The sequence below is a fragment of the Saccopteryx bilineata genome, chromosome 4 (assembly GCF_036850765.1).
Source record: "Saccopteryx bilineata isolate mSacBil1 chromosome 4, mSacBil1_pri_phased_curated, whole genome shotgun sequence".
Classification (NCBI taxonomy): Eukaryota; Metazoa; Chordata; class Mammalia; order Chiroptera; family Emballonuridae; genus Saccopteryx; species Saccopteryx bilineata.
The window spans coordinates 197101696-197126629 of NC_089493.1; the positions used below are offsets into that span (position 1 = coordinate 197101696).

A 24934-nucleotide genomic window follows, 5' to 3' on the forward strand; every position below is an offset into this window, starting at 1 on the left:
GTGCCCACTTTTGCCCCCAGCATCCACTCTGCACGAAGCAGCCAGGTTTTCTTTTAAAACAAATCAGACCACGGCACCTCCACGTCTTTCTACTGCACTTAGAATAAAACCAGGGCCCCTGTCCCCCAGCCGAGGGTCCCGACCTGACATCACCAGGGCTCTACCCCGCCTCACACACCACACCGCTGCCAGGCAGGCCTCCTCTCGGGTCCCCGCCCACCAGCCTCTTTCTCATTGTGGTTTCTTTGCCGACGCTGTCACGGCACTGGCTCCTTCTCCCTCCCCTCGCTGGTCTAACAGCAGATCCTGGGACAGGGCTTCTCTCATCACCCGATTCTTGTTGTGTGTCTGTTCATCGGCCCATTTCTTTGGTCTGTTTAGCCTCACCAGACGGCAAGTTCTATTGAGAACAGGGTCCCATGTGACCTCACACTGGTTTCTGCCAGCATCTGACACGGTGGAGCCAGCTGACAAATACTTCTTTACCCACCAAAGAACTTAGCTCAGGAAAGGTACCCCCAGAATATTTAATGATGGAGGGTGGAAGGCAAATCCCTCCACCTCTCCCCCCAAAAAACCTCAAACAAACAATTGCATAAAGACTATGGCCTGGGTCGGATAGCTGGTTGGTTAGAGCACTATCTTAACATATGAGTTTGCAGGTTCCATCCCTGGTCAGGGCACAGACAGGAACAGATCAATGTTTCTGTCTGTCTGACTCACTCTCTCCCTTCCCCTCTCTCTAAAATCAACAAATAAATTTTAAAAAATGTTAAGACTCTACAGGGTGTTATTAAAAGGCCATTTAACGTGTGATTCCTTTTACACGAAATGTCCAGAATGGACACATGCAGAGAGACAGAAAGGCCCCCCCCGGGGGAGGGGGGGTGGGGACACGGGAGGGGGGGCACCACCACGGGTGTGGGTTTTCTTTGGGGTGATGGGCGCATTCTGTTAGTGGTGATGGCTGCACTACTCTGTGAATGTACTAACCCCCCCCCCCCCGAATCCTAGACCTCAAAAAGGTACCCTTTTCAGAAAGAATTTATGATAGGTGAATTACATCTCACTGAAGCTGTTATTAAAAAACACAAAACACACACACGAGATGAACTATGATGAAATGGCGATAATCCATCCGCTAAAGTGTGAGCCCTTCAGAGCCAGAACCCTTTCATTGGTTTCATTTTATCCCAGAGCCTAGTAGGTGCTGACTGACAGACTGAAGGGTGCCTGACGACCTCCAGTGCATACCTGCCCCAGCCCTCCAGCGCACACCTGCCCCAGCCCTCCAGCGCACACCTGCCCCAGCCCTCCAGCGCACACCTGCCCCAGCCCTCCAGCGCACGCACGCCCCAGCCCTCCAGCGCGCGCACGCACGCACGCCCCAGCCCTCCGGCGGCGCACACCCCGCCCCAGCCCTCCGGCGCCGCACACCCCGCCCAGCCCTCCTGCGCACACCCTGCCCCGGCCCTCCGGCTCACACCTGCCCCGGCCCTCCAGCACACACACCTGCCCCGGCCCTCCGGCGCACACATCCCCCCCCCCCCCCCCGCCCTCCAGCGCACACCTGCCCAGCCCTCCGGCGCACACCTGCCCAGCCCTCCGGCGCACACACGCCCCAGCCCTCCGACTCACACCTGCCCCGGCCCTCCGGCTCACACCTGCCCTGGCCCTCCAGCGCACACCTGCCCCGGCCCTCCCGCGCACACCTGCCCCAGCCCTCCGGCGCACACACCTGCCCCAGCCCTCCGGCGCACACCCCCCCAGCCCTTCAGCGCACACCCCCCCCAGCCCTTTAGCACACACCCGCCCCAGAGTACGGCACACAGCCGTGACTTTCTCTGAGCTCCAAGCACGTCCCCTCCTTCCTAGGCTCCTCAGCCCTCCTCCTTGGTACAGGGGAACTTGACTTACTGCCTCAGGAGTCAGGGGTAACGTCAGAACAGACCAGTCTTGCCACCATACAGAGTCCCCAAAGTACACGTGTCAACTGAACTACACTCTGACCACCAGCTCCGCCTGGACACCCGAGGTGGCATGCCTGCTGGGGCGTCACCGGAAGCTGACCCCCCCCCCCCCCCGGGACCCGGCCTCCAGCAGGCCTCCCCCAGCCAGGGGCCCAGAGCGTCCCTGTCCCTCCTTCGTCGGAGCGTCAGGAGTAACGTTCACGGCCAGCGCAGTGCGCGGAGGCGCCTGTGACCTGAGCAGACGCGTGAGTGGATCCACGGCCGGCGTTTGGAAAGAAAGGAGTTAACGCCGACACTGCCGATCTGGAAAAAGAAGCTGATAAAGGTCACGGGTGTTTGACTGTGTAATGAACGGCACGGCCGAGGCCCCGGTGGGGGGCCTCCCTGATTACTGGGCTTCTGTCTCCCAAGGACACTGTCCCGGGGAGAGAAACAGAGGGGGAGGGAGGCTGGAGGGACGGTCCGCTTGTGTCCTGGGTGACGGGGACCGGAACTCCATCGCCATCGCAAACGCTTCCTGAAAACCCGCCGCGCCCAGTGGGTTGATGCGCACAGTGGACTTTGGATACTAACGCGTCCTCACATATATATATAATCAGAATAACGAGCGGAGGTAGGAATAATAAAACTAATACTAGGTCCTGGCCGGTTGGCTCAGTGGTAGAGCATCGGCCTGGCATGCGGGGGACCCGGGTTCAATTCCTGGCCAGGGCACATAGGAGAAGCGCCCATTTGCTTCTCCACCCCCCCCTCCTTCCTCTCTGTCTCTCTCTTCCCCTCCCACAGCCAAGGCTCCATTGGAGCAAAGATGGCCCGGGCGCTGGGGATGGCTCCTTGGCCTCTGCCCCAGGCGCTAGAGTGGCTCTGGTCGCCGCAGAGCGACGCCCCGGAGGGGCAGAGCATCACCCCCTGGTGGGCAGAGCGGCGCCCCTGGTGGGCGTGCCGGGTGGATCCCGGTTGGGCACATGCGGGAGTCTGTCTGACTGTCTCTCCCCGTTTCCAGCTTCAGAAAAAAAACAACAACAACAAAAAAACTAATACTACCGCATTCCATCGACTTGGCAGATCAGAAAGTGTTCTCACATCTATCCTTTTTTCCACCTAAGACCATATTTTTCGCTCCATAAGACGCACTTCACCCCCAAGTGGAGGGGAAAACGCCTGTGTGTCTTATGAAACAAAAACAACAAAGAAAAACAGTACTTTATTAAATATTTTAACACACCACTTGGTTCAGAATATTTTTTTCCCCTTATTTTCCTCCTTAAAAAAAAACAACAAAACCCTAGGTGGGCCTTATGGTCAGGTGCGTCTTACGGAGCGAAAAATACGGTGACCATTTCGCGTGGTGATTCCAGGAGCGCGGTAGGGTGGCCACCACCGTCCCATCTGAGACTTCCTGTCACGTCACGGCACATCACCCTCGCTGGGCGCCGTGAACAGCCGGGGTGGCTGAGGCTGGGACCGAGATCCCCGCTGTCCCGAGTCTCAGGCTCGTGTGCGGTGAGCCCACACCATCTCCCCGGGGTGAGCCGAGCTCTATTATTATTCAGTTAGTTATTGAAGAAATACTTCTCCATCATCCAGTGAGCATTAACTGTTCAGCGTGGCCAGGAACTGGGCTGAGGGGCCGCACAAAACGCCCAGCGGACGTTTCCCCAAAAGGACGTGTTCCCATGGCTGCCGGCCGGGACACGAAACGGTGGTCAACGTCGCTAGCCGTCAGGGAAACGCAAGTCAAAACCTCCGTGAGGGATCGCCTGGCACCTGTGAGGATGTCTGGTCTCTAACAGACGGAGGGGGGAGGGGGCGTGAGGAGCCCTGAGCACTGTCCGCGGGAACGGAAATGGCTGCAGCCACCGTGGCAGACGGTTGGGAGGTTTCTCCAAAAAATTTTAAAAAATGGGAGTTGCCGTGTGATCCGGGAATCTGTCTGAAGGCGAGGAAACCACTATCTCGAGGAGAGATCTATCTGCAGCTTTGTGTTTAGTACAACATTACTCACAAGAGTCAGGACAGGGACACGACACACGGGGGGGAGGGGTCCACAGACGGATGAGTCAAGGACGTGTGAGCTGTGTTCTGGGGCCCTAAAAAAAAAGAGGAAATCCTGCCCTTTGGGGCAACAGGGGGGGACCCTTAAAAACGTTATGTGAAGGGATAGGAGTGAGACAGAGAAAGACCAATATACCAGACGATCTCACTTAAACGGAGCCTCTAAAAAACCTGAACTCGTACTCACAGAGAGAACAGCGAGGTGGCTGCCAGAGACGGGGGAGGAATGCGTGAAGTGCGCAGAGGTGTACACCTCCAGTTCTCGGGGGACGTCACGTACAGCCCGGGGTCTACAGTTAACAGCACCAAACCGTATTTTTGGAAGTTGCTAAAGACAGTACATCTTAAAACTTCTCATCACAACAACAACAACAACAACAACAAAATTATAACTCTGTGTGGTGATGGACATTAACCAAACGTATTGTGATCATCAGTTCTTTTTTTTTTTTTTTTTCATTTTTCTGAAGCTGGAAACAGGGAGAGAGACAGTCAGACAGACTCCCGCATGCGCCCGACCGGGATCCACCTGGCACGCCCACCATGGGCATCGCCTTGTAGTGACCAGAGCCACTCTAGCACCTGAGGCAGAGGCCACAGAGCCATCCCCAGCGCCCGGGCCATCTTTGCTCCAATGGAGCCCCGGCTGTGGGAGGGGAAGAGAGAGACAGAGAGGAAAGCGCAGCGGAGGGGTGGAGAAGCAAATGGGCACTTCTCCTGTGTGCGCCCAGGGAATCGAACCCGGGTCCTCCGCACGCTAGGCCGACGCTCTACCGCTGAGCCAACCGGCCAGGGCATCATCAGTTCTTAATATACACGTATATCAAATCATTATGTTGAACACCGTAAAATAATACCGTTATATATCCACTGTATCTCTGTACACGGGGAGGGGGTGCGTTCAAGGGATTATACAGAGTAGCAGACAGCCAACAGTATGCAAGGGGGTGAGGAGACGCATGACAGGCACAGAGAGACATGTTAAATAGCATATATGACTAGACACATTAAAATTGCCTCTTGCTCATCACTGTGGCCATTTCCAAACATCACGTGGATCCAGATTTTAGAGCTAAAGAAAAGAGCAAGGTATGATTCAACTCATAGAATTCCAGGCTTGGCAACCGCAGAATTTATTATTCATTAGAACTGTACTTTAATTATCCTAGTTTTAATTAAAGTATTAAGTAGAGTCGGTGAAATGCAATTATGGGCGACTGCCTTAAGACGGATAATAGGCTAATATTTGTAAAGAAATGCGTTATTGTCACGGGGTCTGCTCATGCGAGAGGAAGCGGTATTTATTTTCAGATGAAAAACTGGTATGGGGGATATTAAAGTCTTGTCGCTAGAGTTCAACACTCCCCGGCCAGCTCAAATGGAACCAAGTGATTCTGAGACCCCTGTCCTTAGTAGACGAGTCGGTCAGCCTAGGGGGTTAGTGGATTCCCTCGCTGTGAGCCACCTCTTCCAGGAGCCGGGGGTACTGGTCAGTGACCTGCACATGCCCAACAAACGCTGCCAGAGTGACAACGCTGTGCTGACCTCCACAGGGTCCGTCTGCACCTGCTCACTGGGAGCTGAAGCCCGTCACCTGATCTCACCCTTCATCCAGTCCCATCACACCGCCTCCCGCTCCGAAAGGAAATGCGTCCTCACCACCATCTCCACCCGCCTCCCACTTTGCACAGCGAGGTCCTACGTCCACCTTCTGCACACCGTTCGCTGAAGCCATGGGACGCCTTCCGTCCTTCTCTGTGGACACTAACTGGCCCAGGATGATGTCAGCTCGGACAATGGGACTCGTCCTGGAAGGGGTCAGCACAGCAGCGAGAACTTTCTAGAGCTCTAGACAAGCCCGCACGCCGTGTGAGCCCGAGCTGAGGAGTCCGGAGCAGAGAGAGCCGCCTCCCCGGCTCCAGCACGTCCTCTGTCCTGGGCTGCGCCCTCCCAGCCGGCTCAAAACCCCAGAAGACACCCTACACACAGCAACACATATCGACACAGGACATCGCTACGGTCAGCATCGGGGCGGGATTTCTAGGGGTGCTGCGGAGCCGGGGTGGACTTTCAGTTCCTCGGACATTAGCTGGGGAAATGACTTTGTCACTCGTTCTGTCTCGTTGAATCTCAGGACGACTCCGGGAGGAAATCGCTCTCCCACATCCACATGAAGCAAAGGCCTGGGAGGTTACAGGAGCTTTGTGTGCCGGGACAGACACACACCTCGACTGGGCCAGGACAGACACCTCGACTGGGCCAGGACGGACGGACGCCTCGACTGGGTCAGGACGGACGGACACCTCGACTGGGCCAGGGCGGACGAACACCTCGACTGGGTCAGGGCGGACGGACACCTCGACTGGGCCAGGACGGACAGACGCCTCGACTGGGCCAGGACGGACACACACCTCGACTGGGCCAGGGCGGACAGACGCCTCGACTGGGCCAGGACGGACACACGCCTCGACTGGGCCAGGACGGACGGACGCACGCCTCAACTGGGCCAGGATGGACACACGCCTTGACTGGGCCAGGACGGATGGACGCACGCCTCGACTGGGTCAGGGCGGACGGACACCTCGACTGGGCCAGGGCGGACGGACGCCTCGACTGGGCCAGGACGGACACACGCCTCGACTGGGCCAGGGCGGACGAACGCCTCGACTGGGCCAGGGTGGACGGACGCCTCGACTGGGCCAGGATAGACGGACAGACACCTCGACTGGGCCAGGACAGATGTACTCCTTGACAAACCAGACATTTGGGCCTCACAGGTCTGGAGGTCGGGAGTCTGCGACCACGGTGCTGGCCACCTGGGTGTCGGGGGAGACGCCCACAGGCACTGTCAGCTCATCCCGCCCATGATGGAAGGGTGAGGGAGCTCTCTGGGTCTCTGTAGGGGGCTCCGACCCAATCACGAGGCTGCACCCCGTGGCCTCAGCACCTCCTGAGACCACACCGGCGACTGGGCTCCGTCATGTCGGGAGGTATCCCAGCGATGACCTCTCGGGACAGCACCCCGCTGACTCCAGTCTTTCCTCCTCCGGGGACCCCTCTCCAGTGACCCCGGCCGTCACCCTTAGTGTCTCCTGCATTTCCCGCCCTGTCATCTCTGCGCCGTCCTCTGAGCGCATACTCAGATCCTCCGGAATACGATTTCCCACCAGAGCTACGTACTGTCATCTCTTTTACCCATTCGGTGGTTTTTTAAAAAATAAATGATTACATTTTTCACTTCAAGAAGTTTATTAGTTCCTTCCTTTTTGGTTCCTTTGTAAACCAAGCCCATTAAAACACATTCAACACTATCAGCCACTACAGGAATGCAAATTAAACACACGGGAAGCCATCGTCACACACCTGTCAGGACGGCGAAAATAAAACCCGGTGACCCTGGTGACGACGGGAACGGCTGTCAAGGAGGCAGAGCGCCCAGAGCTCAGAGCCACCGCGGGACGTGCAAAGGCCCAGCCACCCCGCAGAATGCTCAGCCGTTTTGGGGGGAGCTGAACGTGCAGCCCCCACATAATTCCGCAGTCACTCTCCCGGCAGGGGTCGTCAAACTTTTTATAAAAACCGCCCACTTTTGCAGTGCTGGTCAACCTGGTCCCTACTGCCCACTAGTGGGTGGTCCAGCTTTCATGGTGGGCCAATCGCAGTGCTGCTTGGTTGGCGGGGGGGGGGGGGGGGGGGGGGGGGGGGGTAGGGACCAGGTTGACCAGCACTGCAAAAGTGGGCGGTTTTTATAAAAAGTTTGAAGACCCCTGCTGGGCTCCCGCTCCGGGGACATGAAGACACGTTCACAGGAAAACCTGCACAAGAATGTACGCAGCAGCTCTGCTCGCCATGGCGGAAGACTGGGACCCACCCGAGTGTCGTCCACAGGTGAGCGGTTGTGCCGACGGCCCTGGGTCCACACCGTGGACACCAGACAACGGAGAGGAACCGGCCAGGGACACGGGCGGCACTGAAGCCCCAGAGAACGACGCGGAGTGAGAAGAGCCAACCTCGAAACCAGACGGCTGACGGCGTGACCCCTTTCTGCGACATTCTCTCCTGGTGACAAAGGTGTCCAAACGGAAAACGGCGGTGGTGACACCGGGCTGAGGGTGGGGGGCGGCTGAAGGAAGGTGGTGGCGGCTACGGACCGGCCACCATGAGGGGTCCCCGTGGTGGTAACGGAAATGCCCGGTCTGGACTGGACCCCCATGAGCACCCCGGTGGCCACGCTGCAGGACGTGGGGTGTGACACGCTCCCCCTGTTTGGGGAGACGGGGCGGATGCCACCGGGGAGCCCGCTGCCTTGCTTCTTAGACCAGCAGCACGGGAACCTGTAACTGACGCAAAGTGCTAAGTTTAATTAAACATGGAAAAGAAGACACACGTGTGACTCCGCTCGTATGAGGACCGAGAACCGTCCGACTCACAGAGACGGGACGGACGGCGGGTGCCAGGGGCTGAGAGGGGGGGTCAGCTCTAGGGGACGGAGCAGCTCGGGTGGACGGCGGTGGCCCAACAGGGTGACGGGCTTCGGGCCACTGCACTGCAGGCTGGAGGACCGTGGAGATGGTACGCTTCTCATGTATATTTTATCACGTTTTTAAAAATAATTTCCAAAGCACCACAAGCCCCTCAAAGCTCTCCCCCCCCCCCGCCCCGCCATGTACAGAATCGAGTCCAGCCACCTATCCAGGTTCTGGTGCCCCCAGGTCCGCCTCCCTTCCGGGCTCTGCCTCCTCCCTCTTCGCAGCACCCTAGCCCACCGTGGCCCTTCCTTGCCGCATGTGCCTCTGCCCCTCCGCGAAGAACACGCCCTTGTCTCCGATGCTGCCGCCCTGGGGGAGCAGACAGCCTGGACAGGCGTGTGAAATGGGGACAGACAGGCGTGGGGGGTGGGGACAGACAGGCGTGGGGGGTGGGGACAGACAGGCGTGTGGGGTGGGGAGAGATATGGGGGGTGGGGAGAGGCATGGGGTGGGGTGGGGACAGACAAGCGTGTGGGGTGGGGCCAGGCATGTGGGGTGGGGACAGGCGTGGGGGTGGGGACAGGCATGTGCGGTGGGGCCAGGCATGTGGGGTGGGGTGGAGACAGGTGTGGGGGGTGGGGAGGAACAGGTGTGGGGGGGTAGGGACAGGTGTGTGGGCTCGGAACAGGCGTGTAGGGTGAGGACAGGCATGTGGGGTGGGGACAGGCGTGTGGGGTGGGGACAGACAGGCATGGGGGGTGGGGCAGGCGTGGGGGGTGGGGACAGGCAAGGGGGTTGGGGAGCAGAACGGCTCCATCTCGGACCCACGGACCAGCTGCTGGCCTCTCTCTCCGCTTCAGTGTCAGAAAAGCAAGGATCCTAACAGTCCAGCCCCTTCAGTTGCTATGAGGATCAAACGAGCCATTATATGGAAAACACTTAAAATGGTGCCTGGCACTCCAAAATATTAATAATTGCTGTTATTAAATCACCCTGAGAACATCACAGAAATTATGTGGAATAAAAAGAAGCCAGGCCGAGAAGGCTTCACACTCTATGATCCCGTTGACAAGAAATTCCAGAACAGACTAAGTAACCCCTGGTCCTGGGAATCAGATCGGTGGGCGGGGGGTGGGGGTTGGGGGGGGTGGGCGGGGGGTGGGCAGCGGTGGGGGCTGCCACCGCAGAGGGCACTTGACTGGAGTGGTGATTACAGCCGCCTGTGAAAACCTGTGTGCTGAAAATCTGTGCCTTGCATTGCGTGTAAATTATAACTCAGTAAAATGATTTTTAAAATGTCACCTGCATAGAGAGGCTCTCGGTGACCACTCAGGGGCAGAGTGGTCTCCACAGGCCCCCCCTTTCCCGTTCAGTTCTCCCCCCCCCATTCATTTCCCTCCTACACGTCCATCCTCCCCTGAAAGTAGACTGTTGATGGGACCACAACTCATCGGTGGCGGCACCTTCGAAGCCTCATGTCTGTCCCCAGCAGCCAGGACGGTGCCACGCGCAGGACCCGTGCTCGGGCCATCTCTCCTGGACGCAGGAAGTGCGACAGGGAGAGGGCGTTGCGGGCTGGCCGTGAGTGGCCCTTCCATGGGCTTCTCTGACGGCTGACACCGGGGAAGAAGCTGGGCCACCCAGCACACCTCCCTCGCTCAGAGGCTCGGATGCTCAGATGGGAGGAAGGGGGGAGGGGGGAGGAGCCTGCCCGAGGTCGGGCTCAACGGCGGGGGCGGGTCAGGAGCCCGCATCTGCGCCTCTTGTCTTGGAGCCAAGGCAGCTCCCCTGACACGCACACGATACTCCGATACTCCATAAGCGTTCACAAAATGCCTATAAAGTAGAACGTCCAGATTTTAAGGCGCGTGATTTTTTTTTTTTTCTGAAGCTGGAAACGGGGAGAGACAGTCAGACAGACTCCCGCATGCACCCGACCGGGATCCACCCAGCACGCCCACCAGGGGCGACGCTCTGCCCACCAGGGGGCGTCGCTCTGCCGCGACCAGAGCCACTCTAGCGCCTGGGGCAGAGGCCAAGGAGTCATCCCCAGTGCCCAGGCCATCCTTGCTCCAATGGAGCCTTGGCTGCGGGAGGGGAAGAGAGAGACAGAGAGGAAGGAGGCGGGGGTGGAGAAGCAAATGGGCGCTTCTCCTGTGTGCCCTGGCCGGGAATTGAACCCGGGTCCCCCGCACGCCAGGCCGACGCTCTACCGCTGAGCCAACCGGCCAGGGCCAAGGCGTGTGATTCTTAGTAAGTCCAGTTATCTATTAAAACAACAACAACAACAAAAAAAAAACCCCACTATGACAACCAGAGCTCCTCTGTTCAGGCACCGGGTGGCGACATCCAATACAAGCACGAATGGAAACAAATCCTTCCCGTAGCAACGGCGATGAACAGGTGACAGTCCAGGGCTGTGCTGCCGTCCATCCGAGAAGGGACAATCAGGAGATGGGGCGGCTGTCAGGTCACCCGTACTTCACAATTCCGACCGTCCCCAGCCAGCTGTGTCACAGAGCGGGCTGGAGGTTGACAGGGTTTCATCGGCCCACTCCCCACTCCCAGGAAAGCCCCGCAGGCTCGCAGCATGGACCCGCGCCCCTCAGGTCAGCTGCAGGATGCACGCTGAGCGCGAGAACCGGCCGTGAGACCCGAGGACAGCCCAGCGCAGAGCCCGTGGTTGGTCGTCAGCTTGTAACTATGTAACTGCCACCGGGCGTCCTCCCTCCATCCCCCTCCCAGGTAAGAGAAGTACCACGTGGCATCCACACTCACGTTTTATATTCTGAGAAATAAAAGGAAACAGAGAACGTATATCTAAACCACAGTAACAATAACTTCAGCATCAAATTCAAGTCGACTTAGAAGGACCAGCAAAAACTCATCTCTGAGACGCAAAGATAGCAAACTAACCGGATTCAGTACCTCAGAAAAAAAATATAAACACGCATTCATTTCTTTTTCATTTCGGATAAACAAAAACTTTAATTACCTCTTCACCACACTGCGTGCAAGGTATTCTCAATTCTGTCACGACATTCTCTGCCTTTCCCGGTTAGTTCTCTCTCCCCTTCGCTGGCAGATTATTTTTCTGAGGCTCTGGTTTCTCATTTTTCCCCCCCTCTTTGAGGTGAGGAGGTTTACAGAGATGACACGACTTTGCTTCCTACGGACTGTTCACTCAGCCGTTCCCCGGCTGCCCGCCGGCTCCGCACGGGCCAGGCCACCAGCTGGAGTTCCAGACACAGGGGCTGAGACGTTGGTGCCGGGGGGGATGCTGGGACCACGTCAGGAGACCGCGCCTGCAAACGCGGTGCTGTGCTGGGCCAGGGCCCCCCCTCCCCCGGCTGAGTCTGAACGCGAGACGCTGAGGGAGAGCCCTGCCGGTGTCTGGCGTGTGCAGGTCATGGGTGCGGACGCTGAACGTAGCTGCACCGGGGTGAGACCCCCCTTCCCCCCCCCCCCCCCCGTCTGTCTCACTGTCCCAGCTTCTTGGTCCCCGATTCATTCTGCAACCCGGGCCCTCTTGGCCTGTGACCTGACATACGGACACGTTGCAGGAACTAGGACCACCGTGGGGGACATTAAGGTGGACCTGCTCCCTCTCCCTGCTCCCTGCTCCCTGGGCCGGGGGGCGGGGGCAGCCCTGGTGACAACCTCGGCCTCTCCTTCTGCTGCGGTTCCGTGTTCTCTAAGCACCCCGACACCTTCTCTTCCTTGGCCAGAGTCCCCCTCTGTGACATGCAGCCAAGGACATCTTCAGTGGCGCGAGGGAACTCTGGGGGCCGCTGGCCGGCTCCCCAATGCCCTACGTCCGGCCGGCTCTGCACGCCGAGGCTGGTGTGTACGACCCTACAGCTCTTAAATCCTCTTGCCTGCCGGCCGTGCATCTCAAACCGTCACGTCCAACACCATTTCAACCATCAACCCCCATAAACAGACACAAAACATGCTGCGCCCCAAACTGTCTCCCCGGCGGTAACTCCACCCTCTCGGCTGCCCCGGCCGGAGCTCTCACAGCGGTCCACACGACCATCCTTCCCTCAGACCCCACGCCCAATGGGAGAGCCTGCCATCGCCGCCTTCAAACGGCGGGCACGTCTCCACCGCCACTCAGACCGCCCCGATGACCGTGACAAACCCCGGCCGGGCCTCCTGGCTGCTGACCCTGTTACACCCCCCCCCCCCCGTCTGTTCATAACATAATTCTTTTTCTTTTTTTTTTTTGTATTTTTCTGAAGCTGGAAACGGGGAGAGACAGTCAGACAGACTCCCGCATGCGCCCGACTGGGATCCACCCAGCACGCCCACCAGGGGTGATGCTCTGCCCACCAGGGGGCGACGCTCTGCCCCTCCGGGGTGTCGCTCTGTTGCGACCAGAGCCACTCTAGCTCCTGGGGCAGAGGCCAAGGAGCCATCCCCAGCGCCCGGGCCATCTTTGCTCCAATGGAGCCTTGGCTGCGGGAGGGGAAGAGAGAGACAGAGAGGAAGAAGGGGGGGGTGGAGAAGCAAATGGGCGCTTCTCCTATGTACCCTGGCTGGGAATCGAACCCGGGTCCCCTGCATGCCAGGCTGACGCTCTACCGCTGAGCCAACCGGCCAGGGCTAACATAATTCTTAACAGAAGAACCGTTGAGAGTGTGTCGCTGTTCTGCTCCAATCCTCGGTAATGGCCAATGTCCACACCGTGACCAAGCAACCTGGCTCTAATGCGGTGGCCCCGGCAACCTCGATGACCTTGCCTCCAGCCCCCTGCCCAGTGCTGCCCCCCCCAGGCCCCTCGAGGCCCCACCTCGGGGCCTCACACGTCTGTTATCACTGGCGCAGCCCACGCCTCGCTCCCTTGATTTGCGCAGGTCCCTGCTCAGTGGTTTATCACCAGAGCCCTCCCCCACCCCCAGTCCACACTCCCTCCTCCATCACGGCTTTCTCTCCTCCTCACACCTGTCACCAGCTGGCGTGGCACACCTGTCACCCGTCCGCGTGCTCCCTGACACCTGTAGGGAGGTTCTCTGCGGACAGGGCATCTCTTCTGTCCAGAGTCTGGACGGGGGACCTGGCACAGAGTGTGTGCCCTCAACAAGTGCTTGGTGAATAAACTGGGAGAAAGGAAAAAAAAAAGTCCCAATGGCAGTCAGAACATGGTCCACGTGGCGTTTTATCTTCCACTTTTACTGAAGTTATTGGGGTGACTTTGGTTAATAAAATTATACGGGTTCCGAGCGTACGATTCTATGGCACATCATCTGTGCACCAATTCCTGCGTTCACCACCCAAAGTCAAGCCCCTGGGTTTCAGCTGACCTTTCCCGAGGGCCGCCCGCTGGGACGCTCACCAGTGCTGTCCTGGGGATGATCGTTTCGGCTGCTCTTTCTCCCACACAATTTAAATCTCCTCATCCCCCCGAGAGTTGAGCTCAAGAACAGAAGAGGCTGCTGGTGGCCGGGAGCCGGGTCCTGCACAAAGCGATCACCCCGACATCTCTGCTCGCCACCCACCCCCCGGCGACCCCCACCCCTCTGAGTGTCACAGAGGCCATGCTGCAACTGAAGGCCACGCCTGCCTTCGCTTCGCCAACAATTACTAAAGTTAGGGACCAACAGACCCCATACAAAAGGATCCACGCGCAGACACAGGCACGCTCCGCGTTGACATGGGCCTGCGTGTTTGCGTGTGCCGTGACTCACAGTCACCCGCCCCCCAATCGGCGGTATTTCAGATTCAAAGCTTGTGTTCTAGAAAAGGAGAAGAGAAGACGAAAGCAGTGTAGGAAAGAAGGAAATAAATGAGAAGCACCATGAGGGTTCAGCCAGATGAAGCAGAAAGAAGAATCGTCTGATGCAGGAGAGGGCGTGAGATTCGAGCCGGGCAGACCTGGGCTAGCGTCCCTGCCCTGCCCTGTGCCGGCGGGGTGCCCTGGGGAGTCCTCTCACATCTCACCTCCGGATCCGGTTCTGGTTCCGGTACCGGTTCCAGTTCGAGAGCTCTATGCGGAGCTCATTATACCTGCCTCGGAAGGCAACTGTAAGATTAGAGAAGATACGTTGAAAGCAGGGACTCGATAAGTAACAGCGGCTGTTAACATTATTAATGGGCTCTGCAAGAAATGTTTCAAGTTAGGAGACAGACTTACTGTTTCCCTTGAAAATAAAAAAAAGTTAAAAATCATTTCATTGTAAGCCCAAAGCTGCCGTGTTGAAGGTGGTGAGATGGTGTGAAATCAGGGCTGGGAGTGGGGTGGGGGGTGGCCAGAGAGGGCTCCCCCTCCCCCGGGACAGACATAGGGTGCCAGGGGACTGACCTCTGACAGGTGATCGGGGTCAAAGCAGGCGCAGAAGTGGGACCTGTTCGATCTGCGTGAGGCGTCGGGAGCCAAACGTCCCGTTGCGGAACGACCTCCCCCCCCCCCGGGGGTGCAGGATGGATGCCGACGCCGTCGGCCCAGCCTCCGCGTGGGGCGCCCCAGAGATGCCCTTCCGCTCCAGCCGGCGGCCGAAGCTTCTCTGACGTGTCTCCGAGTGATGGGTAAGTGGTGGAGAAAACCGCGTATGGACTGATGTCTGACGCCCTGCACGGCCGGGCACTTAATAAATACGGGGCAATGATGAGGTGGAAAATACGGAACAGAAGTAACTATTCATGATCTGCCTCGTTGCATCTCTTTATTAAACAACAAAATAAAAACGCACGTTCCTCCGCGGAGACTGGAGACCCACCACTGGCTTCCCGGCTGTCAGGAGCCCGCGTGGCGGGTGCGTGGAGGGCGCGGGGCCGCTCAGCATAAGCCCCACCCGCCTCCTTACCTTAGCAGCTCGCTGGGAATTAAACGGTCTTCTAGCAAGAATTTGCAAATGGAAAAAGAAAAGCTTATGCCCTCAGGAGCTGTGATTTCACCCCATAGCCTTCCGTCCTCCCGGAGAAAGGTTTGTCGCCTGAATACCTGCAGACCCCACGCTACCAGATGCATCACCAGACGCGGGTTTGCCGCCGAGTGAAAACGCCCCCCCCCCACGCTGTGGGCACGGCCCCGTACATGTCCACGAGAAGCTCCAGCGATCCCCAGCACCAACTCCTCCCCGGACTCCTCCCAGCTCGGCCGGCCACACTGCGCTCACCCACCGCTAGAACCTTCCGGAACATTGCACAGAACTGACTCTCAGCTGCCTTCTTGTCGGACGGTCTCTGAGAGAACGAGACATTGACTGATCATCTCTGTTCCCACCCCCACTCACGAGGCATTTCTTATACCTGGAGCTGAGGCAGAGGGAGGTGGGCGCCTGAAAAATTTGTAATACAATAAAAAAAAAACGGGCCTGACCAGGCGCTGGCACAGTGGATAGAGCGTCGGACCGGGATGCGGAGGACCCAGGTTCGAGACCCCGAGGTCGCCAGTTTGAGCGTGGGCTCATCTGGTTTGAGTAAAGCTCACCAACTTGGACCCAAGGTCGCTGGCTCGAGCAAGGGGTCACTTGGTCTGCTGAAGGCCCGCGGTCAACGCACATATAAGAAAGCAATCAATGAACAACTAAGGTGCTACAACAAAGAATTGATGCTTCTCATCTCTCTCCCTTCCTGTCTGTCCCTATCTGTCCCTCTCTCTGACTCTATCTCTGACACAAGAAAAAAAAACACAATAAAAAAAGGGGAACATTATTATCCCATCGCTAAGGTAGATCTTTTCTCTAGAATTTAAAATATGACTTTTTCCGGTTTCCAATCACCAAAATAGAAACATCTGCTAGAGCAGTGTTTTTCAACCAGTGTGCCATGAGACATGGTCAGGTGTGAGTATAAATACATTTAGAAACATATTATTAGCTCTATGTATAATAGGTACTGTGTTTGAGTGTAATTTTGTGTCATTTTGGTAGGTGGTGTGCCCCAGGACTTTGTAAATGTAAAAAAATGTGCTGCGGCTCAAAAAAGGTTGAAAATCACTGTGCTAGAGAAACTTCCAGAACTGCCAAGGTTCGCTCCGGTACAGATGCCCAGGTGTGGAGCGGAGAGGCGGAGCTTACGGCAGGGGCACCCCGCTGCTCGGGTTGGGAGGAGCCAGCCGACGCCCGGCCCGCAGTCACCTGTGCGGCACCCTCTGAGCCCCGCTCCGCAGTTTTGTCTCTCCCACGCATCCATCCTTCCTGAAAACTAAACAAAGCGCCGTCTCTCCCCTCACGACTTCCCATCTCAGGCAACCGTCCAGCGGCATAAATATTGATCTCTGACTTGCAGCTCAAGCGTATATAGCATTTCACAATTCTTTCCGGGGTTCATCTCCGAAACCTTTACGTTTGGTATCACCGTCTTTACATGACGCTGCAGAACGCCCCGTTAAGGAAATACACGCCCTGTGTTCTTCTTCACCATGTAAACCTCCAAGTGAAGAAAATCTGCCTGCCGTTAGGCAAATAAATCTAATGTGGGACACAGGCAGGGACAACTTTGAATAACGCTTACCTGATCGCAAAGCAGCTCTTATTCTGCAATAGATGGGCAAGCCGCTAATTAGACGGAGGGAAATAAAACTGTCACGGCAGGATGAAGGGATCACGAGAAGCAAGCGGTCATGATGGCCTTATCGTCAGGGAAAGTGGAGCAAACACGGCTCAGTGAGGAGAGGGGAAAAACCCCCGCAGCCCCATGAAGAAACGCAGGCATCCCTAACGTTCGTACTGGGAGCTGCACACACCGCTCAGGGCTGCTGGCCGCGCTGTCACCGTCACCACCAGCGCCTTCGGAAAGGGACAGGCAGGACCTAAGGCAGGGGTCGGAACCTTTTTGGCTGAGAGAGCCATGAACGCCACATATTTTAAAATGTAATTCCATGAGAGCCATACAAGGACCTGTGTACCTTACACATTATCCAATAAAAATTTGGTGTTGTCCCGGAGGACAGCTGTGATGGGCTCCAGCCACCCACAACCATGAACATGAGCGGTAGGAAATGAATGGATTGTAATACATGAGAATGTTTTATATTTTTAACATTATTATTATTTTTTTTTTATGAAGGATTTGTCTGCGAGCCAGATGCAGCCATCGCCACATCTGGCTCGTGAGCCATGGGTCCCCGACCCCTGCCCTAGGAGCGCAGAAGGGCGTGTGGTGCACACTCAGGGAGGGCACCTGGCCTCTGGTCCTTCCTCACACGCGCATCCGAGCCGGCTTTCCCGCCCCTGCTCAGCCACGGCCGGGGTGGGGCTACGACCAGGGGTTACTCTTTTCAGAGATGAGCCACCCAGTATACCACCGAGTGTGTGGACCGCGCCCACCAGGGCCCCGGCCTGCACGTTCAACTGGTGCAAGTGCGGACGACTCACATTCTGCGGCTGGGAATGATCTTGTGTCCGTCCCGGAACCAGGTCACCTGCGGTCTCGGGTAGCTGCTGAGGGGCGGTAGGCTCAGAACTGCGGCCTGTCCGGGAGGAACCGCTCTCTGCGAGCCTGTGTCCATGAAATTGCCCATATCTGCAGAGAGAAAGAGGACCTGGTATGTTCTCGAAAACTTTTTTTTTTTTGTATTTTTCTGAAGCTGGAAACGGGGATAGACAGTCAGACAGACTCCCGCATGCGCCCGACCGGGATCCACTCGGCACGCCCACCAGGGGCGACGCTCTGCCCACCAGGGGGCGATACTCTGCCTCTCCGGGGCGTCGCTCTGCCGAGACCAGAGCCACTCTAGCGCCTGGGGCAGAGGCCAAGGAGCCATCCCCAGTGCCCAGGCCATCTTTGCTCCAATGGAGCCTCGGCTGCAGGAGGGGAAGAGAGAGACAGAGAGGAAGGAGAGGGGGAGGGGTGGAGAAGCAGATGGGCGCCTCTCCTGTGTGCCCTGGCCGGAAATCGAACCCGGGACCTTTGCACGCCAGGCCGACGCTCTACCACTGAGCCAACCGGCCAGGGCCTTTTTTTTTTTTTTTTTTGAGGAGGAGGGAGCCCCATCTGGAAACAGCTGTATTTTCCAGCAGAGGCACGGGCGTGGCGTTGCCATGATGCCGCGAAGAGACAAGAGGCTGGGCCTGGGGCGAGGTGCCTCTAAGACTTGAATACTGAAACGAGCCATGGCAGAGCTCCCAGGGGCCGCAGGACACGGCCTCAGACACCCACTAGGGAAGCTCTCAGACGTCCCCCGCCGCCCGCATCTCCCAGGCGCCCGCCGGTGCCCTGCGCGGTGTCTCCTTCTCCTCGTTTCTGGGGGGAGGGGGGTGGGCAATGTCTCCCTTGTAGATCTCTGGGGAGAAAGAAGTTTAACCCCTGATTTATTTTAGAGCGTTCTCCCAACCCCGTTCGGCTCAATCTGGGGCAGGTGGGTTCATTCCAGCCTTCCTGCTACTCGCTGCCAATTTAAAACTGAGGTCACGGGAAACCCTAACCCTGTAGAGCAGGGGTCCCCAAACTTTTTACACAGGGGGCCAGTTCACTGTCCCTCAGACCGTTGGAGGGCCAGACTATAAAGAAAACTATGAACAAATCCCTAAGCACACTACACATATCTTATTTTAAAGTAAAAAAAACAAAACAGGAACAAATACAATATTTTAAATAAAGAACAAGTAAATTTAAATCAACAAACTGACCAGTATTTCAATGAGAACTATGCTCCTCTCACTGACCACCAATGAAAGAGGTGCCCCTTCCGGAAGTGCGGTGGGGGCCGGATAAATGGCCTCAGGGGGCCGCATGCGGCCCGCGGGCCATAGTTTGGGGACCCCTGCTGTAGAGGGTGGGTACGAGCGGTCGATGTTTAAACTAGGGACACTGGAAATTTTAGAGAAATTTTTGCATTGTGATTAGGTACACACACATCGATGGGGATCTGGATAAATACGACATGGGTACTATATTTATCCAAACCAACAGGAATTTGGAACAGTCCATAGGCTATCTCTATTATCGATGACATTCGATTCAAACGAAACTAATTCTCTATTTTACAAGCAGCCCTTAATATTCCAGCAAAAACAGATCAAACTAATGAAACAGATTAGGAAAACATGTGCAGGTTATTTTAAAGTAAAAACCTGTTATTGAAGATCAGGAGGAAAAGAGAGCGAAGAAAAAAAAATGTAAGAGATAATGGATAGAAACAAGGAGATAAACAATTAAGCAAGAAAAAGCCCAACGTGTAATTCTATAACATGGAATTTACTATATTATAATAAATTCCGAGCTGTTAATTTATGTTTGGGGTTTGGTTTTATTTACGTTTCCAATTTCTCAGTTAAAAAAAAAAAGTGCTAAATTATTCTGCAGACAGGTTTGGCCTAGTGACCCCACCTCCTCCATTCAAAGCAGAAAGGCAGGCCTTCCTAGTAATTAAAGACATGACTCCACACGCAGGAGCCTCTGCTTCCCGGTCGCTAGTAAGTACGGAAAAGCGAGACAGCCAGACGTTATTTTACTTTGTGCCGTCACACTGAACACCGCAGGCCTCGGCTGCGGTCAGAATAGCGAAGGCCGCCACGCTGTCACCCCTGGGGAGCCACGTCCCGCAGAGGAGCCCTCCAAGCTTCCCCAACGCCTGTTCCGAGGTCTGAGTGTGTCATCTAAGACTTCATAACACTTTCTGCTCTCTTCAGAATGAAGAGACATGTTGGTAGAAAGTGCACAAGATGCTCAAGGGGACGGGCTACTTCAGACGGTCCGCAGCGGCACGGCCTCTGGACAGACATGCGTCAAACGTCTTGCGCCAGCCCGCGTCCCTCTCCTGTCCCTCTGTGAGGCCACTCTGTGGAGTCCATGCTCCCTGCGTCCGGACAGCTCCTTCCCTTTCTTTTAAAAGCGGCATCCCGGCCTGACCTGTGGTGGCGCAGTGGATAAAGCGTCAACCTGGAAACGCTGAGGTCACCGGTTCGAAACCCTGGGCTTGCCTGGTCAAGGCACATATGGGAGTTGATGCTTCCAGCTCCTCTCTCTTTCTCTCTCTCTCTCTCTTTATCTCTCTCTCTCTCTCCCCCCTCTCTATAATGAATAAATAAAATCTTAAAAAAATAAATAAAAGCGGCATTCTGCAGAACGGGTCTGCTCCGCGGGGACCCCGAGAAGCCTCCGCAGGGGCAACACCACGTGGGACGCGCCCTCCGTGGACTGGCCGTGGGGACGCGGAGGGATTTCTAAGCGAACCGGCATTGGAAAAACACTGATTATAAATTGCTGAAATTTTATGGAATTGGGTTTAATTTTTTTTTTTTCTTTTAACAACATTTGAATCTGAAGACAATGAAGCTAAGAGCAGCTGATTCACAAAGGAGAGGCATCTTGTTCTTTTGTGGTGGTGGTGGTGGTGGTTGATGTCACCCTCCACCAGGCTTGTCCGGCCCTCGATTGGGTCAGCTGAAAAAGGGGCCCTTCACCCCACTGTGCCCCATCATCGTCATCGTCATCATCGGACCAGCTAGGCCGGCCGGCAATCCACTTCTCTCTCAAGCCATTCTGGCCACTACCCTGCTCCAGACGGAGTCCGAGAGAGACCCCCCACCCCCACCCGGGGGCCCCTGAGAGGCCGCCCGTGATTCTGGCTAGAGCTCCGCCCCGTTACTTAACACACACGTGCGGAGGTCACGCCGAGGACACATACATGCCACGTGCACTTCCGATCTTCTCTGCAGGAGGGCGCCCATCCTGTTCCGCGCCACGCAGCGGTAGAACCCCGCGTCCGGCCTCCGCAGGGACGGGATGGTGTACCTGCGAACACGGGACGGAAGCGTTAGCGGTGGCCTCACGGGCGAGCCTTTCCTGACCGACAGGCCTATCTGCGGCACCGGCAGCTTATCTGTGGGACCGCTGGCTCGATCTCCGTCTCCTCAGCTGGCTATGAATATTATTACACGGGATGGACTCCACACATTTGTCTTGTCCATCCTTGGGGCCCCCACGCTGCCGTGGCCACCGCGGCTGCCCTCACTCACGCCCGGTGGACGGAATGGGAAAGGCAGACAGCGGGAAACCCCTACTCTTACACGAGGCCCCTCTCACTATAAAATCTTCATCATTCTCTCTCTCAGAACCCCTAAAAGTTATTTCTAGAACTGGCGACTGTTCTAGCATCACATGCCGTGTTATTTACTCTTCCTAAGAGAGTTTAAACGCTGCTTTCAGGATAGGGTAACAGATGTCACCGAGGCCCAGAGAGCGGGGAGTGACATCCTGGCAGCGTGGCCCCCTCGGGTTCGCCACCGCAGCGGTAGACATTTACCAACACGGCTCCCACGCCTTCCTGCCTGGCTTCTCCACATGTGACCCGACATTCATTTTAAAGCCTTGACGGATGACTGAAAGGTCATTTCATTTGTATTTTCCATTCCCGTGACTGTAAGTAATCATCCTTCAAATCAATGCCCTTCGAAAAACTTCAGTAAAAATTTTATAAGGGGGGGGAGAGGTGGGGGTGGTGGTGGGGGAAGAAAGTAGATGGAAGATAGTTTCCATAAAAGCCCTCCTGCAGGTTTACTGTTCCTTTTATAACATCGGACGTTTTGAAATCCGCCAGCCAGGAGGAGATATAACCCAGAACCACTTAAGAGTGAGTTTTATAGCCCCAAGGCCAAACCTTTCACGCTAGATAAGAGAGCACATTAATTGGTTTACTAGGCCATGTTCACAAACACATCGAGAAGAAGGTTTAAGGTTTCAGGCTGGGATACTTCTCACACAGGCGAAGGTGTCTGTCATAAGACAGAGGAGAGCTAGATAGAGCCCAGGGAAAGGGAAGCGTTTTCCAAAACAGAGGAAACACAGCGTTGCTCTCTATATCCTTGACAAAAAAACAGTTATCCTCACTTTAAAAATACTTCCTCTTACGAAGTATATAATCAGAGTAACTTACGTCGGGTAGGATGGTACTATATAGAGCAGCGGTTCTCAACCTGTGGGTCGCCTAAAGCCATCGGAAAATACATAATGCATATCAGATATTTACATTCTGAATCGTAACTGTAGCAAAATTACAGTTACGAAGTAGCCACCAAAATTATTTTTTTGGTTTGAGGTCACCGCAACATGAGGAACTGTATTGCGGGGTCACGGCATTAGGAAGGTTGAGAACCACTGATATAGAGTGTATGTTTTATCTGCTCACTTCCTACGCATACCTTGAAATCACTTAAATTCAACTAATTGCTCCTCTTTTCCCTCCAGGATGTCAAATTAGTCAACCTGTCAGAGGAACGGATAGGTATAATTTTTAAGTGAATAAACATTTGGACAATACAGCTAATTCCATCTTAAGCAAATATTAATTAAAGTATGTTATTTTCCCTCTGATAACCATCTTGAGATCCTATGGCAAGATTAATAAAGTCTTTTATGAGAAAAATATGGCTGAGTTTTAATCTTCAAAATCTGATTCTTTTCTGAGGAATGATTCGTCTCAACTGAAAAAAAGAAATTAATTAGTGGGTATAATCAGAGTAATTTCAAACTGAACACAAGGAGTCAGTGCCATTTATTTAAATTACAAATAAAGCTGGAAGGATGAGCAATTTTTCTTTCAGGCCGTCATTATAAAGACGAGGAGGAGTTCTGAGTTTAGATGAAAACAAAGTCAACAAAAGTTTTTGGCAAAGAACACAGTTATTGGAGCTCATACTTGAAAAACTGTAAGAACAATGTTAGCATTGCAGCATAACCATATTTATATAATTGCTATTCATTCTATTTTTCCCTTTTTTTGTAGAATCTTAAATAGATTGTAAATTCCTACGAATTTCTATAGCGATTCTATATAATAATGCACAAAAACATCACTGCTTTCAAACAACAGCGAGAAACAGACACACAATTGAATATTAGGCATATGCTGTTTTAGATCGTATCTTTATTTGAATGGCTCACAAGGGGGAAAAAATATACAGAAAAGTGGTGAAGTGCTACACGTATTACAGGAACGCCTCACAAATTATGTTCACCTAACAGATGGGAATATTCATTACATGCCCATTGTTATAAACACACATATTTTTTTAAGCAGAGGAAGTTTCCTGGCTCTTTCTAAGAAACTATGACAAAATCTCAGTGCCATATGGCGCTAAAATACAGAAAACGCTGCCCCTGTTTCCAGTAAACATGCAGAGAATGTTTGCCCCCCACTGTGTCACAGCAAGTCCTACGAGGGTGACAGGACATGTTCCAGGGTAGATCACGACCAGAAGAGCAAATGAAAGAAAAACCCAACAAAATCGCAACAAAACCAAGGGTTTAAAAATGTCCATTTCTGCTAAGTAGAACACCTCGGTTCCGAACTGCCACTCAGAATGGGCCATGAGAACAGCCACCGCCTGACAGGCGGGGGACCAGTGGATAAAATGACGCAGGACGCGGAGGTCCCCGGTTCGAAACCCAGAGGTCACCAGCTTGAGGATGAAATTATGGACATGACCCCAAGGCCACTGGCTTGAGTCCGAAGGTCACTGGCTCGAAGCCCAAGATCACCGGCTTAAGCAAGGGGTCACCGGCTTGGCTTGAGCCCCTGGTCAAGGCATGTCTGAGAAGCAATCAATGAACTAAAGTGAAGCAGGAGTTGATGCTTCTCATCCCTCCCCTCTCCCCTTCTCTCTCTCTCTATATATATATATATGTGTGTGTCTGTCTTTGTATCTCTCTCAAAATTTAAAAAAAGAGTAGCTCCAGAATTTCTCTAGGTAGGAAATTAAGGTCGATTTCATCTCAGGCACAATTGCTTTGACTAGCCCTTCCTGGAGTGGACAGTTGACCTTTTCGGTCTCCTAGCACCTGCCCCACTTGGAGGTGCTCTTTGGAGAATGCTCCACTCCGAGTCTTGGTGGAGGCAGACCTGAGACACCCCCGGCCACACACACGTGGACTTGAGATCTGGTGCTGGCCACGCACAGGAAAGGGCAGAAGGGAGAATGTGCGGGCAGCGGCGGTGGTGGGCACCGTGGAGCCCGGGGCCAGGTGTCCGTGTCCACTGCCCAGTCAGGGCCGTGACTCCACTGTTCTCGTGTCACCCAGCAGCAGGACCTGTCGTCAGATAAGAAGAAAAACAGCATGCTCCACTCACCCTGTTGCAGGGTGCCCTGGTAGAAAACTACAGCTGACGGTCCTCCTGGAGAGGACTTTGACAGACGGCACACAATCGTAGGTACAGGTGACACCGAGGTTCAAAGAACAGACTCAGTTGGACCCTCTGATGGTCCGTTTCAAACACCCCCCCTCCCGGCTCCACCTTTCATCTGAGTCACGGCTGTGGCCACCAGTTGCCCGCAGCCTTGACGGGCTTCAGACGGGTGCAGTGGGCAGCGCCTGTCCGTCGACCCGCGCCTCATGCATCTTGCTTCCTGTCCCGAGGGTTCTCAGGACACTCATCAAGGGGCACTCACGCTGGAGTGGCCAGAAATTAGGGACGTGACTCATCGGTTCAGGAAGGGGGCGCAGAGATGAGCGTTTTTTTTCCCTTAGCCTTCAGGTGGACGCTTCTGAGATGCA

The 24934-nt window shown here is 55.1% G+C and overlaps 1 protein-coding gene across 1 annotated transcript in view; it reads right to left on the bottom strand.

The window, feature by feature from the left end:
• The window catches only part of SDK1 (sidekick cell adhesion molecule 1), a 771944-nt gene that overhangs the window by 424404 nt on the left and 322606 nt on the right, over positions 1-24934 (bottom strand). Inside the window, exons 3-4 of the mRNA XM_066273473.1 lie at positions 21069-21175; positions 17815-17962 (exon numbers count right to left, since the gene is read on the bottom strand). Coding sequence (XP_066129570.1) covers positions 17815-17962; positions 21069-21175 — 255 coding nt within the window. The remainder of the gene's footprint in view (positions 1-17814; positions 17963-21068; positions 21176-24934) is intronic.